The 25,446-nt window shown below is 40.9% G+C and overlaps 1 protein-coding gene across 1 annotated transcript; it reads left to right on the plus strand.

Moving 5' to 3' along the window:
• The first annotated feature begins 9,443 nt into the window (after nt 1–9,443).
• LOC137914117 (low choriolytic enzyme-like) lies at nt 9,444–12,058 on the plus strand. The gene is made up of 8 exons (XM_068757734.1): nt 9,444–9,515; nt 9,667–9,685; nt 9,783–9,845; nt 9,952–10,098; nt 10,214–10,331; nt 11,477–11,655; nt 11,745–11,826; nt 11,920–12,058. Exons 1-8 carry the CDS (start codon nt 9,444–9,446, stop codon nt 12,056–12,058), a joined length of 819 nt encoding a protein of 272 aa, XP_068613835.1.
• The last annotated feature ends 13,388 nt before the right edge of the window (nt 12,059–25,446 follow it).

The raw sequence follows: 25,446 nt of genomic DNA on the forward strand, positions 1-25,446 counted from the left end.
AAAGGCCGGCTCAGCATTGTGCATGTTAGACTGCTAGTTCAGTGTTCTCTCCACATTTGCATTACATTTGTGTGTATGTCAAGTTGCATTCAGGTGCACAGTACGTTGCTGTGTGCTGACTGAGCAGCTCCCAGTACAGTGCTAGCGTTCCTTAGCCGTAGCGGGGGGATATGGAGACAGTTTTACCCCCTAGCAGGCTTGTTGCCACAGTTTGGAACACCTGGGTGATAGAGAGGGTTCCTGACAAAAATAAATAGACTCTAAATTTGACAAACAAATGGATGCAGAAAAACAGTTGGGGCTTTTTGTTGCATTGAGCTTAATGTCCTCAGACTAAACACTCAGGGCCATTAACCCTATCCTACCAGTTCTCTGGTGCTCCAACTCCGCTGAATGAAAGGATACAATATATATGAGGTGACATTAAAAACAGATTTGGGTATCAGGGGCTCACTAACATAAGTTATATATTTATTTCTAAGGTTGCAGACGTTAGATAACATTTGTCTCCACATTCACCCTTGAATTAGAATTGACAAATATATTGTGTAAAGACTTATTGGCAACTATAGGGGCAGTATCACAGCACAAATACGTCAAACTCTGCACCTAATCCTCAGGGATATACTTCTCTTTTCAGTCACTAACTTCTTCAGCATTTCCACTATGTAGCTACTAGATTTGTCTCCTGCTATTTGCTGCTCAAAGGGCAACATTTAATTAGACTTTTCTTAATTAAATTAGCCGCCTGCTGCTGCTGCTGCTGGAAACAAGGTTTATGACAGCAAAGGGACTCAGCCTTTACTAAAATGTTGGGGTTCCATCCATCAACCGTCTATCTAGCACCACTGACAGTTTCCAGGAACAATAGAGGTCAGAGCTCATTTTGCATGCATTTGGTGAAATATAAGGTACAGGTCACCGACATACGGAAACAAACAGCCCTTTATTCCCACTCTCATCTTGACTTTGGACTGTGGGAGGAAGTAGCCCAGGATGCACACAGGAAGGTCTCAGGTGGCACTGAATCCAGGAATTCATGGAGTTGCTGTTTCTGTAACTTGCTATAATTTGCCATTGCAATGTGATCAAACCATTGAATAACAATACCGATAAATGTAGATATAATTGAGAGTAAAATAATGCATCACTCAAGCAAAATCTATTATAAGGTTCTGATTATGCTATTATAAAATCATACAGCCCTATATATAGTGAACTTGATTGATATCATCTTTCCCCTTTCGTAACACAGACAGCAGGCCCACCCATATTATATTTATGACCCATATATATATATATGAAATTGAGTAATGGGGAGCAGCATTGGCCGTGTCTGTTCAAGCAACGCAGAATCCAAGCATTGGTTATATCAGTGTGAATTCAATGGATTCTTACTTTGAGAATGGATAAACATGGTCGATTGCCAGAGGCGACACACAATAAATTATATTATTTTCTTTGCTTCCCCCCATGCCTCACATTTTCGAACCCGTAAAGCTTATAAAACACCTAACCGTTCCTCCTGTATAATTGAGAAGCAACTCATCCACGGGGTCACCCATGTGTGTAAGGCCTTGAAATGGTTTTCCAACAGCACATGCATATTATTACATCAGGGCTTGTCAGGGCGTATTGATTACACAGCGTAATGCACTCGCATGCACTCCTCAGCCTACGCTGTTATTGTAAATGAGACTCTGTATAGATCCGGCTTCCCACTATCAGCACACCTCATCTATCAAAGTATGTACGGTGGCCCGGAAAACACAGACATCCATACGGTGCAGACGCTGCAGCATCGCAGGAAACACGGCAGCATATTTGTTCAGCTCAACAGAAAAGGACAGACCGCCATTATCTGGATCAAGAGGGACATGTCAGGTGGTCTTTTTGTGGCACAAGGGGGGACAGACTGAATCTTACCGGCATCATTTGGGTTGGCTTGAGAAGAAATATTTCATTAGCCGCAAGAGCAGAAAAAGGCTCAGATGTGCTATTTAAAAAGAAAAACATAACCGCACACGTGTGTGATGCCCTGCTGAGATGGAAGGAGAGGAGTGAGAGAAGATTGTGGAAGATGTTGGTGTGGCGATTTAGAGGTCAGATTCGCCATTCCACAGAGTGCTGAAGCACAGCAGGGGTTATCGAGCTTGAATGCATGCAGCTGCATCTATTATGTTCATGCAACTTTTAAGCCACGAACACCATCTTGAGGAAGCGACAGAAAAACAAGTCTGGTTCCAGCCGATGCATTACCTAAAAGCTGATAAGGTGATACTAGCTGTTTCGCTGCAAAGCAAAATTGTTGTGAGAGGCTCTTTGGTGTTTTGCTTGAAACAGTGCTGTGCTGGTGCTGTCTCTGTCCGTGGTGCTGAAACATGCAAGAGTCGTTGCAGCCACTTAAATCCATTGTTTTTGGGTTTTGCTGTAAATTTATAGGATTTTGGATAAATTCTACAAAGACTACTTGCACTTCAATATAAAATTGCAAGTTGTGTTTAAACATAGATTTAAATCAGCACATATCAGCAATCATTCAGGCAAAGTTACTGTTGCCTTTTCCAGCTTCACAAATGTGAACAATTGCTGTTTTTCTTTCTCTGCTCTGATAATTACCTCCGCTGAGGCGGGGGTTATGTAATCGCCGACTGTCCTTCCATCCCTCCCTTAGCAAGATAAGTCAAAAGTTTACCGACGGATCTTGATGACATTTTCAGGAGATTTTGGGAATGTTACCAGGAATGGATGATTACATTTTGGTGATGATCCCGAAGAGATCCTGGATTCTGGAGCAGTTTGACGTAGGGTGGGGGTCTCTATCTCACAACCGAATTTCATCTGGATCCGATCCAGAATGACGTTAGGAAGAAATATTACATTTCAACATTGAAAACCCGATTTACAGATTAAAAAATCACTTAAAAATTAGCTCCAATTCACTTTTACTTTTCATGGTTGGTGTATAAAGATACCAAGAATAATTTATAACCTTTTGATGATGATCCAGATCATCATGTGGACGGTGTAAATCTAATTAGGAGGGGAATGAGCTGCTCGGCGAAGGTCTGCGCTCTCTGGGTGCTTTGAGTTAATCATTTTATCTGTTGGCCTGGAAAGAACCACTTGGAATCAAAGCGTGATGAACATTTTAGGTCCATGTTTAATATTAAAAAAGGGGAAAAAAGCACCACTACATTCGGTTGTCTGATTCCTTAATGTTTGATCATGTGTACGACCAACCTGTTATCAACGCTCATGTAATTCATATACAATATCAGATAAAATAACATGCTGGACAGTTTACCAGTTTTTCTGGTACTATATACTAGTACTATATATAAATTATAGTTTATAATATTATTTAGCAAAACCATGAACAAATAAATACACTTTGGATTTCCTATAGCCAGAAAAGAAAACAAGAATGAAATACTCAGGATCCCCGAATATGGAAGCATTTCACTGACACAAGACAGCTCAAAGGGACTTATTCTTGCTTTCAAAATTCATTACAATTGTTAATTGCTTTTGTGAGGAAAAACTTCAAATCTTAAAATTGAAACTCCTCTGAAATTGAGCAGTGCATGTTAGCCCATGGTATAAATAATGCAGTTCATGTAGCTATAAACAATGCTGCATGGCCAAATGCTCCCTGACAGAGCATCACAGCTTGACAGCCAGAGCATCAGCTAAGTAACCCTTTGCAGGTTTTTCCTATCCCAGTCAGCCAGTCTCTCCATTCATCGCTCCACACTGGCATAACAGGCCTGTTGTGGCAGTTTGATTTCCCTAAACAGTACTAATCAGACATCTGTAGGGAAGGATAAAGCCCAGATTGGCTGTAACTGTGCAGCAGGTCTCTGTTGATAGGCCTAACTCTCGCCAACACTCACACAATTGGCTAGCGTCAGGCAGCAGCTTTCTTTATGGCTGGCTAGTGGCGAGCCAGCAAGCTCATGGAGGATACAGTATCTGGCAAACCTCTGAAGATTGGGCGCCTGCCGCCAAAGACCTGTCTGATGATTGGTTGTGCTGACTCCAGCGTAAACTGATTGTCCTATCAATGCCCACGGCACAGGCTGGCTGACAGTGCTGCCTGCTGGCTTTTTTGCAGCACGCAGCTATACATAACACCTCCAGGGGGAAAATGCCCATTTGTCTGTGTGTGTGTGTGTGTGTGTGTGTGTGTACCATGCATACTGTAACTTTTTGAGGAAGGAGCTGCGTAGCTAAGCCCTGCCAGCAGCCTGTAACACCTCATCATTTCAAGCCAGGCAGGAAATGGGTTTTAGAGATCTCTCACTGAGCAATGCTCCTGGAAATGAGGGTTACAGGTCTCCATATATCAGCAGCACAGGCCTGGAAAAGGGCCCATTTAAGTTAGCTTCACTGCGACACTCCAGTATCAAAACCATTTGACTATATCCACTTAGAGCAATATCACCAAACCCAAACTGTTGCAGTCATTTGAAAATTATTTAGGGTCTGAGGCTTTTTTTTTTTCCATTTTGTAATGAATGTTAATTTTTTCCACTGCATCTTGCTCACTGAAGGGTGCTTATTCAATGGGATGTTGAAGACAGCTCAGTGAAATGGTGAATATGAAAAACGGCAGTTCTTAAGAGCCTCATTAGGGGATTTTCTTCATTTGGGTGAAAACCATAAGTAAGTCAGTGCATATAGTCTGTGAGGCAATAAAATAATGGTTTAATGGAATTGCCAGAGGAAAGAAGATTAAGAGACGGGAAAAGATAAGAAAAGAAAGCATTAGAGATCATTCCCCTAAATGATGCGTTTGAATAGTTTGACAGGTGAGTTCACATCGTGTTTTGTCATCACACATTAACCACGTAACCCGTCATATTTTTCAATATTTTAGGTAGACTTCCACTTCAAGCAAGGATAACAGAAGATCCAAAGTCTTTTCAACTGCCTTTTTTTTTGTTAAGTCGGATGTAAACCTCTGTCTCTGCATCAAGCCTCCTTTAGGGGATATCGCAACAGTACGACTCACCACACCTCCACTACTCAGCTCGCACGGCAAACACAAATGACCTCTGCACTATGTTCATTGATAAAACAAGCTGTCAACTAAAGCCATGTCTTTAACATGCATCTACACCACCACCCATTAGCCAAGGTGTGACCAATGTAAACGGTGTGTGACCACAGTCAGCAACTACAAACAGAGGACATTGTGTTTCCTATAATCCAACATCCTCCACAATGCACAAAGAGGCTTATTTCAAGATCTGCAGACGTAGAGGGTCTATGAAATGGTTCACTTTGAGCTACAGGCTAACAGTCGATAGATAATACATTTGTAGAGACAGCACTGATGTTTAGCATGTTCAGGCACCCCTCACAGGGGATGAAAATACATCTAGATTCACAACAAGAAATCAACACCTTGATAGTATCTCTGATATTTGGACAAAGGCATACCTTTAGTGAACGCATCGGGGCCATTGGGAGATTAATCGAACAAATTACGATGGCTATTCAACTCATGACCTCTGCTATAAAACATGTAGAACACAGTGCAATAACGAAGGTTCGTAGGGCATATCGCAATAATTACAGGAAACAGACTCATCTCTCCACGGAGGAACACATATTTTTAATTTGAGATCTTTCGATAAGTTATTTTAATTATACAGGAGAGGTTTATATCGGTTGTCAGACGTGAGTAAGCCTCTTCTCCGTCAGCTCTTGGGGTGTTAAGCGGGAGACGTGGGCGGGAAAAGCAGATGATTCAACAGTAACAGTAAGTTTCTGATGTGCACTTTAGCAAGGGAAATGGAAGAGGTGTCAATCATATCTGAAAAAGTACACATACAAAATGACAGCCTGAAATGATTATTACTAAAAGAAAGTGTCTTTGAAGTTGGAACTATTGACCGGTAGAACTGTAGATCCCGGCAGATCATTCTTCCTACTTCTACTGCTTTCTTCTTTCTGCACTCGTTTATTTCTATCAGCTCCAACACATTTCATAGAACGACTTGCCAATCCACTTCATAAAGCTCTTGACATCTCATCCATCAAACAGAATTATTCCCTGAAAGAGCTGTGCAACAAGACTGCAGCTCAATCAATTGCATTGGTACATTAATACACCTGATTTAATTTACTATTTGTGTGGCTCTTACAACATTCACAATTCTCTCCAATTAATCTGGCGTTTGTATCGAGTGCGTTTGTCTGAATGTCAATTAATATAAGCAAGATGTAAACTGTCGTATGAACAGGGGGAGGCAGGCAGGCTGATCATTTTCATCTTCATAGGGAGAAAACAAATAATTATATTACTTTGAGTGACTAATGTCATAAAAACCAGATCGTTGCCCACAAATGTTCAAATATATGAGAAATAGTCTTATATCAGGCAATCCGCAGGAAAAATATTTGCCTTATTCATCAAATATTTATATTAATTGCTCCATAATGAACGTAGCCCACGCAACAATTTATTGTTAGGTTGACGTGAAGTCAGATGTGGAGCAAAATGGGAGAGGAAGACAAGCATCTGTGTTGGATAAGACGACAAACTGCAGGAGGAGACAGAACGGGAATGAGAGAGAGGCAGCAGAGCAGGCTAATGCATTTCATTTCTCAGGATGCTTATCACAGCAGTGGACTTCCTGGAACGCACTTACAACGGAACATCAGTGCAGCTATCCGAAATGTTAAGCACATTGTTAAACAGTCCATTACATAAATTGGTATTGCTCATTGAATGTTGTCCTTGGCTGCCCACGTAGAGTGGTGGACAAAAAGACAAAGATGTACTCTAGCGAGTGGATGGCTAACCTGGGGTTGCGTCACTGTTGTTGGGTGTTAGTTGGAACAATCTGCTCCACGTTCTTCCTACCTTTCAATGTTATCAAAGGACAACAAACATATTTTAAATTAAATGAAGGTTTGAGCTTTGTAAAGAAAAAGATCAGTGCGATGATTGTTGTCAGGTTAAAACCAGAGGATCTTTATTTTTCCGTCTGTTTGTTTGTTTGTCTGTCTGTTATCAGGATTACAGAAAAACATCATCATGGATCTAGATGAAAATTAATATTACATTTTAACATTGAAAACCCCATTTACAGTGTAAATTCAATTGCGAGGGTAATGAACTGCTTCCTGGGGGTTTGTGCTCTCCGGGTGCTTTTCCAGTTTAAATATTGGATCAGAAACAGCTGCTGCCTGATATCTTGAACACTGATTGATCATATGAGTATTTTATTTCCAAAGGTGACAGAGGTAAACACAGTGCTTGAATAATTACTAAAAAAAACGCTGATTGACTCAACCACATTATTGTCTCCTTCTTTCTCTCTTTCTTTCAAGAAAGCTGAGAGAAGTAATCCCTGTGCCTTCTCCTGGGTTTGTCATTAAGTGACTGTTTCGGCTTTAATGCAATAGTTTAAAAATTCAGTTTGTAGGATTATTTTTTGATATTCAAGGGGAACTTATTACATTTTAAATATACATTATCATAATATGACATTGTTTTGTAAAGTCCCTCTGCCAGTGTCATCACAATCCTGTAAGTTCTACCTCTAAAAGGTTCTCGTGGTGGCAGCATGGTGTTGCATTTCCTTTTTGGCTGTTTGCCTGCAAGAAAAAAGTGTTTTTTTTATTGAATCAGCATTCTTCATTTTCAAATCAAAAACAAACAAAAACCTAGATGAGTGACTACTTTTCACTGTCAATGTTAGACTATCAGAATTGTGCTAAATTACAGAAGGAAAATGCTTCCCTTTACTGCTGAACATCAATGGACCTTTGTGTTTCCATTAAAGTCATTGAACCCATGAAGAAGAGAAACATGTAGAACAAGCTTAATTGAGATTACACTGTCACCATGTACTCTAATTTATCAGTCCAGCAATCCTTTTTGAAGCTTCTCCACTGCTTAACTAAATGCAAATGTTTGGTGAGAACTCAGAAATCTTTGCAGGTTGCACTGGACTGACATCCAATTGAATAAGATCTACTCCCCCTGCAGTCGGAGAGGCATTAGGAATGAAGCTCAATGGAATCGATGGGTCATACATCATTGAGCATGACTAGTGCTGTGCCTGTGCCTCTAAAACACAAATTGCATTACCTGTGCAGCCACACGGATCACCTCAATTGGACATGCAGGAAACACACACATCCAAGCACGCATGCAAGCACGTAGGCACATGCAGGCGTCCATGTGCAAAATGCACGATGCAAACCCTGTAAATTGCACAGCTCTATAGAGTTTTACTGGGCTTGCACCACCTGCAGTTCATCTCTCTTAAAGACACAAACACACGCACACACACACACACAGTGTAATTTTTGTTCCCCAGTAATAAATGCCACATTATTGTGATGTACAGTGGAGGGTCCTATCATATAAAGGTTGCAGTGAGGGAATCTCAGCTTGAAGCTGCCGGCCTTGACATGCAAAATCAGATCCTAAAACTGTTTATGGTGCCATGAAGCCAGACAGCATCCCTCTTCGCTTGTAAACAGTCCCCTGGAAGCTGATGATGTATTAGCGAGCCATTCCAATAAATCTGAATACTCAGCTCTCTAAACAACCCATTTGTGGATTTTCAGTGTTTAGAAGGCTGTGTTGTGTTTCTAACAGTCTGGTGGCCTAGGTTTGGTCGTTCCAGCAGAGATCATCACTGATGCAGCAATAACAGCAGCGCCTCAGTAATGAATTCAGGACTTTAAGGCGACTCACTAATTGAGCTATTATTATTATGATTTGAAAGAGCAAATTTTAAACAGGACTGCACAGTAGTACCATAGGCCACACACAATGTAAAGTGTAAAGGTCATTGTGAAATTCATGGGGGGGGGGGTGGGGTCGGTAAATTAAAAACAACTGGTTAGTTTATTGGGAAATAGGGCTTTCATTTAGATATATGCTGCATGTATCCATAGCACTGAAGTTAAGTTTTGTTTGTCAGATCATTGGATCAGATATTAAGTTTGTCCTCATGCTAATAGCAACATTAGCTGCTTTTTGAAATGACAGAAAATCAGGCCACCCCCCCCCCCCCCAATTAAAAATAAATCACGAATAAAAAAGCAAAACCCTGAAAAAATATGATTTAAATAATATGAAGTGACAGACACAATGGATGCGTCTGTTGTTGATTGGACAGGCCCGGGCATCATGAGTGGACCCCCGGCTGGGTAAAAAAGCCATCTGATGCTATTTGAGCTAACAGATCCCCCTAAAATAAGATTATTCTGTGTGGCCACAGTAATCTTGGGTGGATAATGGCAGTCCCATCAGCTGTGTGTCTAAGACTGGGCCATTAAACACATACCAGTAATCTGTGCACACATACACTCCCTGACAACCTGCATATAAAGACAGCTCCGACAGCACTTCAGCATCAGTCCTCATTGAGACGAGTCAGGAATCAGATTATCAGTGCAGTCAGGAAATGATGGACTTCAGGAAGATGGCTTCTCTGCTGCTGCTGCTGCTTCTGGGCCTCTGCAACGCTCATCCCAGCAATGTAAGGAATTACCCATGACATATTATATAGAACAGCGTAATGGCGTTCATGTGATATATATACAGCAAATGGAGCTTCTCATGTTTGTCTTAGTCCAGATCGTTGCATTAAAAGTTAAGAGTTTCAAAAATAAAGTATTTTTCCCCCCCAGGATCATGACGCTGATAACGGTAAGTACAGAAATGACTATATCAGAAAAAATATATGAGATAAATCACTTTGTCAGTGTGAACAAAATAGTACTACAGCTTTGCTTGCACTGATTAGAGAGCTCAGGGGATGGCTCTGACTCTGAGGACATGACCGCAACTATACTGAGGATGAATAATGGTGAGTATTCAATCGTGATTATTTTAATTCAATTACAGAAACTGCTTTTCTTCTTTGATTTTCCAGCTATTCTGATAAGTGGATTAAAATGTCTATTTTCCAATAGGATCTCCTGATCTTTTGCTGGAAGGAGACTTGGTCATTTCACGAGTCAGGAATGCTATGAAGTGCCATCATGACTTGAATAGCTGTCTGTGGCCAAAGTCCGCTAATGGGAATGTGGAAATCCCTTTCCTTATGAGCAATAAATATGGTATATAATTTTGCGAAGAATTCATACATTAATGGAACTGGATTCTGTATGTTCATGTGTCTCTTTCACGCAGCGAATGGACATTGTTACTGATGATGTGCTTTTCTAACTGTAGATAAAACGGAGAAGATAAAAATACTGAAAGCGATTAAGGACTTGGAATCCAAGACCTGCATTCGCTTCATTCCACGCAAGAATCAGACGGCGTACATAAGCATCGAACCAAGATATGGGTGAGTCATCTATGCACCAGACGTACAAATACACAAATGCAAAAAATACTGTTGTCCGGTTTGGACTTTGGACACTTTACAAGTCAGACTGCACTAGTGTGAAAGCTGATACTGACACATCTATCTGATGGTGCACACCAAGCATTGAAGAGACAGGGGGCTGGAATAAGATCAACCGCCATCAAACAGTGCCATGGCAACACACAAAAGCATCATTGCATTTAAATATAGTAAGAATAATGCTAAAATAGTCCGACAGAATATCAGCTCTCCATTTCACGATTTTTATTGTGAGTTTCTAGAATATTTTATGTTGTGTGTTCTTTAATTTAATAATTCTGTGCCAGTAGAAACTGGCACAGAATTATTGTAGACAGATACAAAACGACCAAGTAGAGATGGAAAAAAATGGAATGTAATACGAATAGACAAAAAAAAATAACAGACATACAAAACTAACAATAATTTATTTTATAGGAAGATAATGACTCCGTCCTGTCATTACCATATTTTTGACTTCTTGTTCCTGCAGAGTGGGGCTTTAGGTGTCCATCCGTGCACACAGGTTATAACTGCAACATGCATGTTGCTTTTAATTAGCTCACAACAAGAGCTTCAGGAGAAAGAAAGAGCTGTTAGAACAGGGGTGGGCAAACTTTTTTTACTCGCGGGCCACAATGGGTTCTAAAATTTGACAGAGGGGCCGGGCCAGGAACAGATGGATGGAGTGTTTGTGTGAACTAATATAAACGACGTGTAAAAGCGATTACAGAAAAGGATTTTGCCGTTTATAGGTAGCATTACAGGGAAAAAGGTAAAATGAAAGAGGTTTATAATAACATTTTATTTAATGATATTATTTGGACAAGTTCGGCGGGCCGTATTATAAAGCCGAACCGGCCGTATATGGCCCCCGGGCCTTTGTTTGCCCATGTCTGTGTTAGAAAGTCAGATCATAGTGAAGAGAAAAATAAAAACAAAAACAAACAAACAAACCAGAAACTCTAATAATGTCAAAAGAGAGGTAATTATAAATACATATACGCATACAGTGGCTAGTAAAATAAATGCAATTAATTATTGAATCAATTGTCAATGCATGCAGTGGTAATTAATATTAGTGATCTCTATCTTTTGTATTACAGCTGTTCCTCTTCACTTGGTTATATTGGAGACAAGCAGGTAGTGTCACTTCAAAGGGCTGGCTGTGTACGTAACGGCATCATCCAGCACGAACTGCTGCACGCCCTGGGTTTCAACCACGAACAGACCCGAAGCGACCGTGACAAGCACGTGAAAATTATTTGGGCAAACCTCGATAAATGTAAGAAACTCAAAGCGTTTGTTCATGAGCCAGAGATTCCGACTGACGTTAGTCCGTCTCTTATTTATTGATCTTTTTTATGTCAACAGATTATTGGATAAACTTCCGAAAGCAGGACACTAATAATCTCAACACTCCATATGACTATTCCTCTGTTATGCATTATGGAAGGTAAGAGAGAACAAAAACATTACAGCTATAGTGAAATTTACAAACTCATTTCACCATTGTGCCGTGTGTCATCAACATTGTCCAAATCTATAGGAGGGCCTTTGGAAAGTTTGGAGCAGTATCCATAATTCCCATCCCGGACCCTTCGGTTACCATTGGGCAGAAAGAAGGTGTGTCCAACATTGACATCCTCAGGATCAACAAGCTCTACAATTGCTGCAGTTACATTTAGAATATGTGACAGTGCAACAATAAAACAGAGGTTTTAATATTAACTTTGCCTCTTGTCCTTTTTAATCAGAGAAATATGTATTTTGTGTTCTATGAAAATTGACATCCACATTTAAAGAGGAGGTATTTTTCCTTCGGAGTAAAAAAAAACCTTTTAAGAAATTTGGCCATGGAACTAAATTATGATTTAGAGGGTTTACGGGCAGGAGGCATTTAAGGGAAGATACTCAGCATTGCAATCTGGGAAGTGTGGAGCCGAAATACAAGTCAAGAAATCTCTGGCTCAATTACTTCCATTTTGACGAGGGCTCCAACTTTATTGAGATGTTAAGGGAAAACTGATTCAGTCTAGGGATATTCTTTACATTCTGACACTACGCTGTAAAACTAGATAGATTTACAGTTGAATCTGCAGTTTTCTGGGGTCACACAGGAAGGTGCTGTGAACCACAATGCACTCTGGGAGAGATAAAGCATGATTTCAGCACTTTGAGAGAATTGTATTATTTACAGAGATTTACTGTTAACATATATGTAAGCAGCAGTGCATCATGGGAAGGTGAAAGTGGGGGGGAATTAATTTTGACATGCTGGAACAAGCTCAAACGTTTGACACAAAAGTCGTCACCACTTTTATTCTGCCTGAAAGTCTTAAAATGTCACGGAGTGACAAAGGTGTGGCATCATATTAGTAATTCATAGTATTTTTAATTTTTATTTTTACTAGTATTTATTATCAGGAGTAGCATTATTGCTTACATAACATCATCCAATAATTACACGGTACTTTACTGACAAAACCTTAAATAGTTATGTGTTGTAAATGTTCATGAATACAGTAATGAACTTTATACTTCAAGTATTATATTGTAATTCTAACTGCAGGTACGGACCTAAAACGTCGTTTCGTGCTATTTCTTTTTTTCTCCTCACACTCCGCCTAGATTCTGGATGAAAAAAAAGTCAGGAATCGGAGGAGAAAGGTAAATTTAATCTGATATAGAAGTACATGGTACAATACCTTCATAATTAAGTTATTTTCAATTTCTGGTCTTAGTAATTAAGTTTGGGATTTGTACACTCGCGAGGAGTACAGTGTTGCATTGAGGTACATCAACACTGCGGTATATTTGCCTCTGCAGGAAGGCAACGATGTGGTAGAGCATCAGATAAATCCCTCTCCTCCTACTCTTAAACCCTGCAAAGACATGAGTTTTTCACTTGGCCACATCCCACACTTTTGAATGCTTTCTTCGCCCTTTGAAATCCTACGCATTGTTTTTGTTCCGTGTTCACCCCAATGAGAGAGAGAGAGAGAGAGGGAAAAAGTCAGAGCGGCATTGAGCGAGGGAGAAGTGGTGTGGGAGTATAGGGGTGAGATAATGGAGAAGGCCTGGGAAAGAGAATCGATTCTTATTAAGCACATTTTCCTCCTCCCAGGATGTATGAGCACACAAACAACCTGCTGTCGTTTCTCCACCGTTCCGCTTTACACCCAGCTAAAGAGGTCACAGCACAAGTTAGGCAATCTGTACAGAACAGACGGACACAGCGCCCTTAATGTTTCAGCTCATATCAATCCTACTGCACATGAAATATTAAAATCTACATGTTTATTGAAATATTTAAGGCTCCGGGCTCTATTCATGCGCCAAGAGGCCGCGAGAGACTCGCATCCTGCTGGCAATGAAGGTTTTCTGCAAGTCCTGATTAAAATAAGATTGCAGATGAGAGCAAGTAGGAACGCAGAGTGGTAAACATAAAATAAATAGAATAATAAAATAACTGAATCTTCAATGAAACCAGAGTCTAATGAAACTCATCTCTTTATGAATCGCAAGGCTCCAGTCAACTAAAACACATTAGCTAAAATATTTATATCTCCTCTAATTAATTTACCAGGGAGGAATCTTTAGTTTTAGGGGCACCCACCCTTTTTTTTTTTAAATCCACAAGAATGTGAAATGAAAGCCCGATCGATGCATGCTAGGATTGTGCAGTGGTATATTGATAACAGCTTTAAAGTGTTGTCTGTGAGGCCTTTACACTTGCTCTTTGACCACACTTTAAAGGGCAGTCGGAGTAAAACCAGCAGGGTCTCCTGTAGGATGTCTGCTCTAATGAGAGCAGGCTGACTGGAGCCAAATGCAGTCTGATCTGTGATGTCATTCGTAATATGCTGGCAGGCCGTAACTGCCGGCTGGCTGAGCGGCTCCTCACCCCCCGTGTTATTAAGAACACAGAGCAGCGTACCTGCCTGTCTTCAGAAGGGATGAGCGTCAACATACATCTCTCCTCAAGTCACTGCTAATTACCTGCGCCGAGGCGAGGCGAAGGCGGGGGTTATGTAATTGCCGGCATCTGTCTGCTCAAAAGGTTCTGGGCGGATTTGGATGTAATCTTTAGGAAATGTTCGGAATGTTACCAGGAGCAGATTATTACATTTTAGTGACGATCCAGAAGAGATCCTGGATTCTGGATCACTTTGAATTATTCCGTATTGTTGCCGTCAATGGCGCTTCAAAATTTGTTCCTCAATATCTCGGTTGATTATTGACCAATGTTTATGGAATTTGACACAGCCTTCTAGGGTGGGGATCTCTGTCTCGCGGCTGAATTTCATCCCAATCAGATTTGTAACTTTTTGAGTTATCTTGCTAACAGAGAGATAGACAGACAAACAAACCAACGCCTGTGATTCCATAATGGCCGCCTTGGCAGAGGTAATCCTCGCTCTAGCAGAGCTGCATTGTGTCCAGCAAAGACAAAGGAGTCTAAACCGCAAAAATTACAAACGGTATAATTTACATGAAAACCAATTTATAATTGTGCAAATTAAGAAAGGTATTAAGAGAGGACAAAAACATCCAATATTGAGACGAGAAGAACGAAGGACTGAAGACAAAATATGTCAATGAAGGAGACAAACAATGTGCAGATAAACAATTGCTGCTAAAATCTAATGTAAATATTTTCCTCAAAACCACCTTGTCCAAATCTACAAAACATCAAATGAAAGCAGTAAAAAAAAAAAAAGTATTATCCGCTGACAAACACAAATAAACAAACTACCGTATAACGAATAACGTCCTCTGTGCAGGAAAAGCTGCGTAACTATATAATTCCCATTTAGTTTTTAACATTGCCGTTGTCTCGTTGAAGTCACTGAGTGGTGAAATGCATTTTCTGCACAGAAGGATGTGGATTTAATCCCCACCATTCATTGCATTAAAATATGTGTCTTATCTTGACCGGTGTGGCGGAAGAGTGAATGATAGCACCGTCCAGAAGCTCTTAAACAGTCATATGGGTGTGTGCAGAATAAATAACATATGGCGCTGCCTCCTCCTGAATATAATCAAACAGCCTAATAACCAAGATAATTTTGAAAGACAACAGAAACAGTTGCTCGCACAGATCACTTGATTTTTGCAACGTGCCTTCAAAGCCTGTCCCGGGTCACGAGTGACTTAACTGTTAAGTGCCCCTTTCGAGAGAGATGAAAGCAGCGCTGAACAAAAAACAAGCACATTTAGTTAAGGATGCCATCAAAGGAAACAACAGATTGGCATCCAGATCCAGGGAGACTTTGTTGTTGCCCTGCAGGACCCAGTGGAAATGATTAGCAGCCAAGGGGAGCAAAGGCAGGCGAACTCCGACACGTGCTATTGTTGAAGCTTTCATGGAGTTTTGCTCGGCTTCTTCTGCAGATCTGAGGAGCCGAAAATTAACTTCTGAGACGTCTGAACCTAGAATAGCATGCTGGCAACGTCCTTTCTGTTGTCACTGCATTCTCAAATCCCATGAATGTTTCATACCTCATGCGCCGAGATACTCGCAGCAGACATGATATGAAAAGACGGACATTTCAGAAAGCTAAAGCAGTGTGAAGCGGTTCTGATGACAGTGGAGATCGACTGCTACAAAGCTGTTTTCTTTGCAGACCGTAAATGTTACCGCCTGTGCGTGCTAAAGAGAAATGACGTTTTTTTTTTTTAAAAGTCCCTTGTAAATGTGTAAATCAGACCGGGGCATTAGTCTACAATCCCTCTGAGCTGCATTCACAGAGCTGCGCCACATTTCTGTATGTCAGCAGTGAGGAATCACAGCTGTCGGAAATGATGCGGTCCCATTAGTGACGGAATCCAAACTGAGACGGAGCCAGCCGGAAAGCCACTGAGGGGACAAGACGATAACAAGGTACTCATTGGAGACGTGAGGGATGTGTTTGTGCATCACTTTCCCAGTGTGTCTGAGGAGAACGGGGAAGGAGGAGGAGGAGATGGAGGGGGTAAGAGAAAGATAGAGAGCGAAGGCATGACGAGTGACGGGGAAATGATGGGGGAGATAAGATGAGACAAATAGAGAGGGGAACAATGAGGCTGGGGAGCAAGAGGGAGTGACTGGGAGCATAATCAAGGCAAGACGGTGCTGAAACAGATGAATCAAAGGAGTGCCTAAAGCAAGTGAGTTGGAGTTCAAGTGGGGAGACACGGGGGCCAATAGCCAGCTCCCTGAGAGATTAGCCGGTTTATTCACGGAGAGTTACTGATCTCTCATCCTTCAGATTGCTTCCCCTTTGAGGTATGCCGTGTGCATCATCACCGAATAGACGCCGCCACATTACAAGAGCCTCAGAGGAAATCACTTCACTGCAACAGGGGTCTGATGTCACAAAGCAGGAGAAGCTCTCAACAGCACATTAAAACGCAGCCGATGAGCCACCCAGCGTAGAAGCCAGGCCAGCCAGACCATCTTTAACGTCTCCATTAGCCGACCTAAAGAAACTAAATGCATAACAGCTAAGAGAGAGGCTGCTGACGTTCAAATAGCTATTATGATGACAGGGTGTGTGTGGACGATCTGCTACCAATAGAGTCTTAAACGCTGTACTTACTTTAAAGAAAATACACTTTAAAAAGTTTTGATCAAGCTAAAATGCTTCTTGTGTTCTTAATCATATAATAATAACAGAATCGTTAATGTCTTGTTTTGGTCTGCTAACCATGTCACTCAACAGGTGTCCTCACAATTGATGTTTTTTCCATCACTTAATCCCATTGATCAAGGTCTTTGTTCAGCACGTTAAATTAATGCTTGAGAACTTGAGCGTCCGCTGAGGACCAGCAGAGCAGAGTGTACATTCTAAAAGTGCGATTGTAAAATTACACCTATAGAAATATAATTACAATCTTTAAACGTGGCAATTACATGTGACAACTACACAGGAGTCTGATTCCTGTGAGCAGCACAGCTAATGGCAGCTTCCCATATCTATGAATTCTTGCAAGGCTGTTGATTCCATGTCATTAATGACACCCATCTGCTTTCACAGGGAGGGCGCCTCGTCTTACTGCTGCAGCTAATTATCATGGCATTAGGCAAGCAGCACTTCACTTTCTTTGTCCTTGGTGGATTTTGCCAATAATCCCGGGTGGATTGTGATTTTCCGACAGCTGTTTCTGATTTTCCGTTGATTATACGTCCTCGGTGTTTTGGAGAGAGCCTAATTAAGTTTTTGGTGATGGCTCCCAAATCACTTTCAAGCCAATAAACTGGACTGTAATTTACAATTGAACTGTGGCGTAATCGTAGCAAAGTCGTATCTCCAGCACAGACGAAAAATCTCATGAAACGGATAAAAGACGACGGTGAGACGACGGGACGATGAAGCAGATCCCGACAGCGGCCAGGGAGCCATTTCCAATGTAGGACTTCCGCTGGATGGAAGAGTTGCACAAACACAAAGGTTCTTTAAGTATTTTAGTGCTCCAATAAGAAGAAATGACTCTCCTTTTTAATCTAAATGTTTCTTTTTATTTCTTTACTAAGTAATGTTGTAGGAGGACATGTTATCCCTGCAGATATGTGCTGAACACTTAAGATATTTTTAACCGTCTTGTGTATGGCCCAATTAAAGCTATAATTAATGCAGTAGCATTGTCCTTGTGCTGAAATATAATTTAAATATATATATATATATAATATAAGTGTATTCTTTTTTACAAGAAAGAATAAACTATTACAATATATTTTAGTTTAGTTTTAGTCAATCAGTAGTTTATTGGTCTAATTTTAATCAACAAAAAATTCATTATAAATGAATTTACAAAGTGCAACATTGTTAATTGGGCAGTAAATTTGAATAATTTTGAGCTCTTTCGAAATGTGTCACTAAATTTCAGATGTTTCCAGCCCCTTCTTTTAACTTCTATCCAATCTCTTGTACTGCGTAAAATCATTTGAAGATTTTAATCACAATTTCAGTCTCATTAACTACCCCTTATTCAATCTGACTCTAATCCCAATCAGCAAAAGTATCACTTTGATCAAAAGCATGACCAAATATTTGAATCGTCAGTATAAACACCATTTCTGAAATGTAATGTTGAAAATAATGCTCATAACAAACTGACAGGATCAAGCACCAAAAATCATTCTACATGCCATCATTTAGCAAACGATAATTGAAAAATATACCTTCCTTGTTGACTGAATGGGTTGTAGAGTGCATGATGGTCCATTTGGGCGATGCTACTCTGTTTTAGACATAAACACTCCGCACACAAGGACATGCTAAACGAGTAGAACGGTCAACCTGATGGCTGCAGAGGGAGGACTTCAGAAGAACATTTGTTACAATAAGCAATAGGCAATAACATTTCTACAGGAAATATAAAATAAACCTTTTTTTTTTCCCCAGTTCAAGTTTGTATTGCACTTGTGGCTACGGTCGTTCGAGCAGAGCTCCATTTCATTCTCCCTTGACTTAAAAATAAACCAGTAGAGAACGCTTAGAAAGGGGATATCATGTTCCCGTTCCTCTGACTTTATCACGGCGTTATAGAAACTGGAGAAACTTTCTACTTCTATGAAGGGAAAAACCAATTTAAGCTGCTTTTGAAACTCAAAAGTTGTTAACAAAGTACAGATAAATCCATAAGATGAAATGTCTCTGCTCTCAGCAAAGCAAATGACAAGAGCAGCCAGTGTTGTGGGTACTTCCTCATGCTGCGAGTTAATCCCATCTGACAAAAACTTGAACAAAGGACCCTGTAGTTCTTCCAAGAACTCTTGTCAGCAGTAAGTGAAAGTGGGAGAGTGTGTCAGCCTGTGGTCTGCACATAACGCTGACGATCCTCCGCTGCTGCCTCCCCTCTTGCATCAACGCACCCTGAAAACTGTCAACGGTGGTGCTGGTGCATTGCAACATGCATGGAGTCGTTAGCGTGGCCTTCAGATCACTTCTGCTCATTAGTCTGTTCCTCATCAGAATGCCAATCACGACTGTGTTGCATTTTTAAAATGGCTTTACATGTTTGAAATCTCAAAGTTTTATGGGATTAAATGTTTGTTTGTTGTTATCTCAGCAACATGAGTAACTTTGTTTATCTGGTAGTTGTTTTGAGGTTTTTATACTCCCAAAGTAGGATAAAAAAAAACTACTTTGGGAAAATACAGGTTTTTTTTTAGCTGATTCTCAGACTAATTTTCAGACACGTTGGAAGTTAGTCTGATACCTCTCGCAAATAAGAGCTCATTAGACCATGAAATTGAGCAATGTCACCTTTCCTGGTGAAACAATATTTGTGAGGGAGAAAAAGAAGGTAATTGTCGTTTGTTGTCGACAAGTATGAAAGAAAAAAAGTCTCACAGGTCCCCCGAGGAATAATGGTGTGTGTGTGTGTGTGTGTGTGTGGGCGGGGGGGGGGGAAGGGACTAGCCATAATGAAGTCTAAATATGTTTTATGTTTGACAACTGTTTTAATGTGAACCTGATGGAAAAGGTTTCCATGCAGAGCAGCACGGTGAGGGTTCTTACCCGACCTGCGAAGAGTAATAAACTTCTTCTCGGATAACATCGAGGTTTAACATGCTGCGGAGTGAAAATGATAGCAGTCTGGAAATGGTTGTGCGAGGTGAGTAGTGAGTAGCAATAATAAAACAGCGCCTTGCCGTGGAGTGTAAAGTATGAAAGTATGAGAATTTCGCAGCGTGCAGAGAGAGGGGAGGGGGGGGCAGAAGGGGAAAGGCGGGGAAGCACAGGTCGCTGGGGCAATTTAGCACTGATCGCTGAGCATTTCTGTGAGGTCTTGAAAGAGAAGCCCATGCATCACACCTTAGCTCCTTGCAGAGGGTGCTCTTATGATTGATCACCACACCGTCTGGTTTAATACAAAGTCAATGGCATCTATAGATACCTGTCAGAGTGGACAAACCTGCGCTGCCTCCTCACCCGCCAGAACCCTCAGTTCTACGAGGGAGGAGCCGTCAAAAGCAGAGCAAAGCTTCACTGGCCCAGGAACGAAAGGAGGAGAATGGGATAGACCCTGGTGATCTCTCATCCAGCTGTTTTATTCCTGGCAGCTGTGACCGGAAGTGTAAAGTGTCCACGGGCAATTTGAGGGAAAGATGGATAATAATCTTTTCCTGGGAATATTCCCAACATTTCCTGAACATTTCATCAAGTTTAGTTTGTAAGGGTTCGAGTTATGTTGCTAAAAGACAGACAGACAAACAAACCAATGCCGGTGATTACATAACTGCCGCCTCGGCGGGGGTTATGATTTCTAGTTTTCAGCTATTGTATTTTATTTTTGGCATTGAACTGAAGGGCCTCCAAATCGGAACACGGTGTTGTCGACTTATGTGTGTTCCAGATCATATCCTTTTGTTTATGAGCACAAAATTGAATGTGATATTTTTAGTTTTTGTCTAAATAAAGGTGACAAAGTTATTCTTTAGCGTCTTCTTGTTCTTAGTACAGTTGAATACATCCTCCAAAGTGCCTTAAAAAGTCCTCTAGCTAATGGAATATGTTTGAGTGTCTTTGACTGCTGGGATTCACCGGTTCCTGGACAATGAACATCATCTTATAGAAACTAATGCCTCACGTAGTGTCAATTGGTTAAACCAATATGAGTTAGTTAGCAGTTCCAGGCGAGTACAGTAAGGTAAAAGTATTTTAAAAACGTATATCAACGTACATCGGTAAGGTAGCAACTTTTCAGAATTTACATACAACTTTAGATTTTGTTTCAAACCCATTTGTTTGAATTCAGCAAAGAGAAACACATTTATTACCATGACATTTAATTATCATAATTAAGAATACTTTAATTGATGACAGACAACGACAAATGCTGTCCATCTGTCCTAACTGGCTCCAAATACCCTGATTCAAGGTTCTAAATAAAGAATTTTAGTCTTGCATCCCCCCATCACGACTGTTAAATCAGACCCTTGGGGTCCCTGCTGGCAAAACCATAGTCTGATGTGTAGCCCCTGACCTCCTTATTTATAATGCAGGACCTTTCCCCAGAAGTCATGACGGGAAGCTCCAGGAGTTCTAAAAGCTCTAGCCTGGAGCAGCAGCAATATGAATATCTAACAGCTGTTAAAGTTTAAGGGCATGAATGATCAACAGTGCGTGCACACACATACACACACGCACACTTACAATTGCTGTACTTACAGTCAGTTACATTACATGGCCCTGATGTATACGTCTGAGTTGACTGTTAAAATAAATAAATTTCCCAAAAATAAGGGCAAATAAAAATGTGTGTGGTGACTTCACCCTGCAGTGTGAATGTAGTCAATGTGAACACAAACTACCACCACTGCATCTGTGTTCCTTTCACACACAGTAAACTGCGTACAATTGCACCTTGTCACTCCGTAGCTCCAAATTGGTGTTTGCATGGTTCTGCCTTTACACATACGCAGGCGTGACTATCTGTCATACAGAATCTCCACTTTAGATTCCCTCCATTTTGCTCTCTAATTGAGATAAAGGCCTGTGCCTATCCATCCAGAAACTGCAAAAATAGTAAATCATCATCATTCAGTCATAAAGTCAAAGTGGTCAAAGAAAGTGGAGGTCCTCTGTTATGTGGTGCTCAGTCAAAGTGTATTGTTTGCAGGCAAGGCCAAGCACCCAGTTTCTACCAGACGCATCAGATAAATTATTACTGCAAGCCAGAGTTTACTCTATTGGACAGGTGTAGCGTTTCATAAAATGATGATGTAGAATACTCAGAGTGCAGCATGACTTTCATGCCAATGGATTTGCAAGATTTGAAGGATCAGATGTCAAGGAAAGTACTTGATTACCATCCTAAAATCTTTGAATAAATTCAATATGATGGCTGTATAATCTGCAACACCTGGTCAAGCACGATTTCAGAACCGGTGGGATGAGAAACAATGTCAGAGAGTAATATATCAAACACTTAATTCTTAATTAGTTCAGACCGGCTTGGCATTAAACTGCTTAATTGTGACTGATGCTCAACATATCTGGCGTTAGTTGAGGACATTAGATGAAAATCAGCCATGGAAAGACTGGGTCATCACAGTTGCACCCAGAATAGTACATGCACCAGACAGACTCTTATTACAGGCAAAAATCTCTTAGCAAAAGTGTAGATGGCTCACCACCAGTTCACACACACACACAAAAAAAACAGGATCAAACAGAAAAACTCCCGCTACCCTCAAAAGTAAGTCCCCCTGCAAGGAAAACCTCTGTCCCTCATTAGGCATTTGCTCCAAAATGCATCATACAGAAATAGATTTTAGAACCAGCGAGAAACTAAGTAACCAACCGGGTTAGTCATAACGCTTCCTGAATCCAGCTGAAGTCATTGTGAAACTGAAGTGAAACAAAACCAAATCAATGAGACTTTCAAATGGGCTTGGATGCACGATTTCCACGTATTTCATGCGTGTTCAAGCAAATCAACTCCAAACTGAAGAAATGACATATAAACAGATACAATTATGCCGTCAGCAAATGGTGTATTGTTTCTTGCACTGCAGTGGACCATACAGGTCATTCACTTGGTGACAGAGGCATGACAGGCAGCCATTTACAGATACCTGCAAGTGCAGCCTTTCTGCTGCGCACCATTAAAGGCTGTCATCTACATAGGAACTCTTCCATTGGGAGACGTTTACAGGCAGCTTAGTTTGCACCTCATAAGAGCTTTTATTTCCTTGTGCCTTACAAGTATTCACCATGCACATAACTAAACGTGTGCCTATTTGCATGTACATTACATGTGAAGCTTGAGAGTGCCCAAGCCAAACAGTTTCCTGCTCGCTACTTAATGTCCCACTCAAATGCCACAGGCATGACAGAGCTCCTCTAATAGCACGGACTTAGTCAACGCAGGCATTGTTGAAATTTGAAAATCAATCACAGATGATAGCTCGCTTATGCTATCTACCATGGGTAAGCAGAGTAAGGGAATAAAAAGACTAGAAATCTCAATTACAATTACCATTTTCTGCATGGATATTTGCAACCTCCGGCTGCTTGTATAACGATGTGGGCATAACTTATGCAAGGAAGTTTAAGAATCACAACAAAATGAATGTTGAGCAACGTGAGGAATATTTCAGCGGAGGGCAAGCGATGAGAGCAGAGGCAGGCATCATCTCGCCGTCATTCTGTCAAAGGCAAATTATCCCATACAGCTGGTTGAATCGGACTACCTTAATTTAATTAGAATGATTAGAGGACAGCATGCTATACTGACAAGTATCAGCCGAAAGCAAACACTATATATAGCGCATATTAGTGTGTGGGGCCTCAGACTTTAAGTTCAACTTCAAACACAAATCAAAAGATGAGATCATCAGGCGTCTCACCAACAGAAGCTTGCAAGACCCATTTAACCTTCTTGCAAACTATGCAAACTCCACAATCTGTTCATTGGCCCTTCGGTCACCCATGGACAGAATGCCACAGTGGCCTCCCATGGAGTCAGGCTGCTCAAAACTAATATAATTTACATCCAGGCAATTTAATAAAACACAAGAGCCATTTCCCCTCCTCCTCCTCCTCCTCCCCCTCCTGCCCACTTTCTATATACTATCCCTGCGGAACTACAATGATTCATAGGTGATGTGGTGGCGCCTCTCAATACGCAATGAGCGAAAGGCACCTTGGGGAATTTTATGATCCATGACGAAGCGTCCGGGATCATTTTGGATGTATGCATGTGTCACTGCATATTAATAATGGCCTCTGTCTCATGAAAGAGCCAGCACACCTTCAAAGGAGATAATTTAATCTTCTCCCCGCTGAGCCTCCTCTCCCCTCTTCACTAATGCTTTGCCTCTGACTCCCAGGCAAAGGAGCTGCTGCTTATATTGTACACACCTTGGTTTTAGGATGATACAAAAAAGAAGAAACAGGCAATATTAGAGGAAGTCGAAAATAAGAAGGAGGAAATAAACCCCGGCTCCATGACCACTGGAAGATGATAAACACCGTCAAGATGGAAAATATTCATTCTCTTTAAAATACGAAATGAAACAGTCATGCTACATTATCAAGGAGCCACTTGGGGAGATTGACATTTTGCCTTTCTGAGCTACCTGTACTCTGCTGAGAATCATGAGCAGCCTGTAAAAATCCCCTCATTAAAAAAATTACTGTCCTGCAGCGCACTTTATTTAATTTTTTGCTGTCCCGGTTTTTGCACAGTAAGGCTGCAAGCACATGGAGTGAGCTCCATGTGCCCATTATCTCACAGAAAGATTTTGCTCTCGTCAAGGAGCTAGTTCCCTGCAGCGAAGCCCACAAACGAGGAGACCACTGTTGGATCTCAGGCTTGTTTATGGGATACGGCGACAAGTGAAAGCAGAGGCGATGCTCAGGACTGCACTGCACACAGATGATGATCCAATATCTACATGTCATATATGTTCTCTGGTGAGAACCCTGCTGTAAAATGATAGCACACAGCAGCCACACATACAATTACATGTTGCTGTTTAAAGCCAGATGTAAGCTGGGTAAATGCTTTAAAAAGACACTTAAGCTTATGATCGCAGCTATTTATAGTCAATCTAAAGAACACCCATCTGGAGAAAGAAGCAACGTCGGAAACTAATGTCATACATCAAAGTCAACACAGCGCAGGATTGCAAATTAATGTAAATCTGCGGTAGGAAATTCCTTTTTTTTTTATGCTTTAAACACGTGGCAAATTGACATAACAGGCTGAACTCACGATCCAGATGGGTGTCAATTTGAATTGTTTCAGCATGTGTAACCTTAACCTTCTGAATGATTGTGATCTTCTTTCCCCTTTCCTACAGCATTTAGGGTTTGGATTAAAACAGGTGCATGGTTTCCAGCGAAGACGTCTGTCTGTGTTGCATTGTTGCAGCTGGGATTACAAGTGTACTAAAAAAAAAACGTGGAGAAGATATGAAGAAAGCTTTGAAAATATTAGTCAAAATATTTTAAAGCATCCCCTCACAAAACTGTGCTATTATTCCTAACAGAGGCAGTAATCCATTATCAATGAGGCCCGGAAAGATGAATACGCTGGAGTAAACCTCATTTATTTTAACACTTGGTGAGAGGAA

The sequence above is a fragment of the Brachionichthys hirsutus genome, unplaced genomic scaffold, assembly GCF_040956055.1.
Source record: "Brachionichthys hirsutus isolate HB-005 unplaced genomic scaffold, CSIRO-AGI_Bhir_v1 contig_783, whole genome shotgun sequence".
NCBI lineage: Eukaryota > Metazoa > Chordata > Actinopteri > Lophiiformes > Brachionichthyidae > Brachionichthys > Brachionichthys hirsutus.

Coding starts and splice junctions, on each gene's coding strand:
- LOC137914117 (XM_068757734.1), top strand. CDS start 9,444: ATGGACTTCAGGAAGATGGCTTCTCTGCTGCTGCTGCTGCTTCTGGGC. Junction 10,099..10,213: donor CCTTATGAGCAATAAATATG/GTATATAATTTT, acceptor TTCTAACTGTAG/ATAAAACGGAGAAGATAAAA. Junction 11,656..11,744: donor TTGGGCAAACCTCGATAAAT/GTAAGAAACTCA, acceptor TTATGTCAACAG/ATTATTGGATAAACTTCCGA.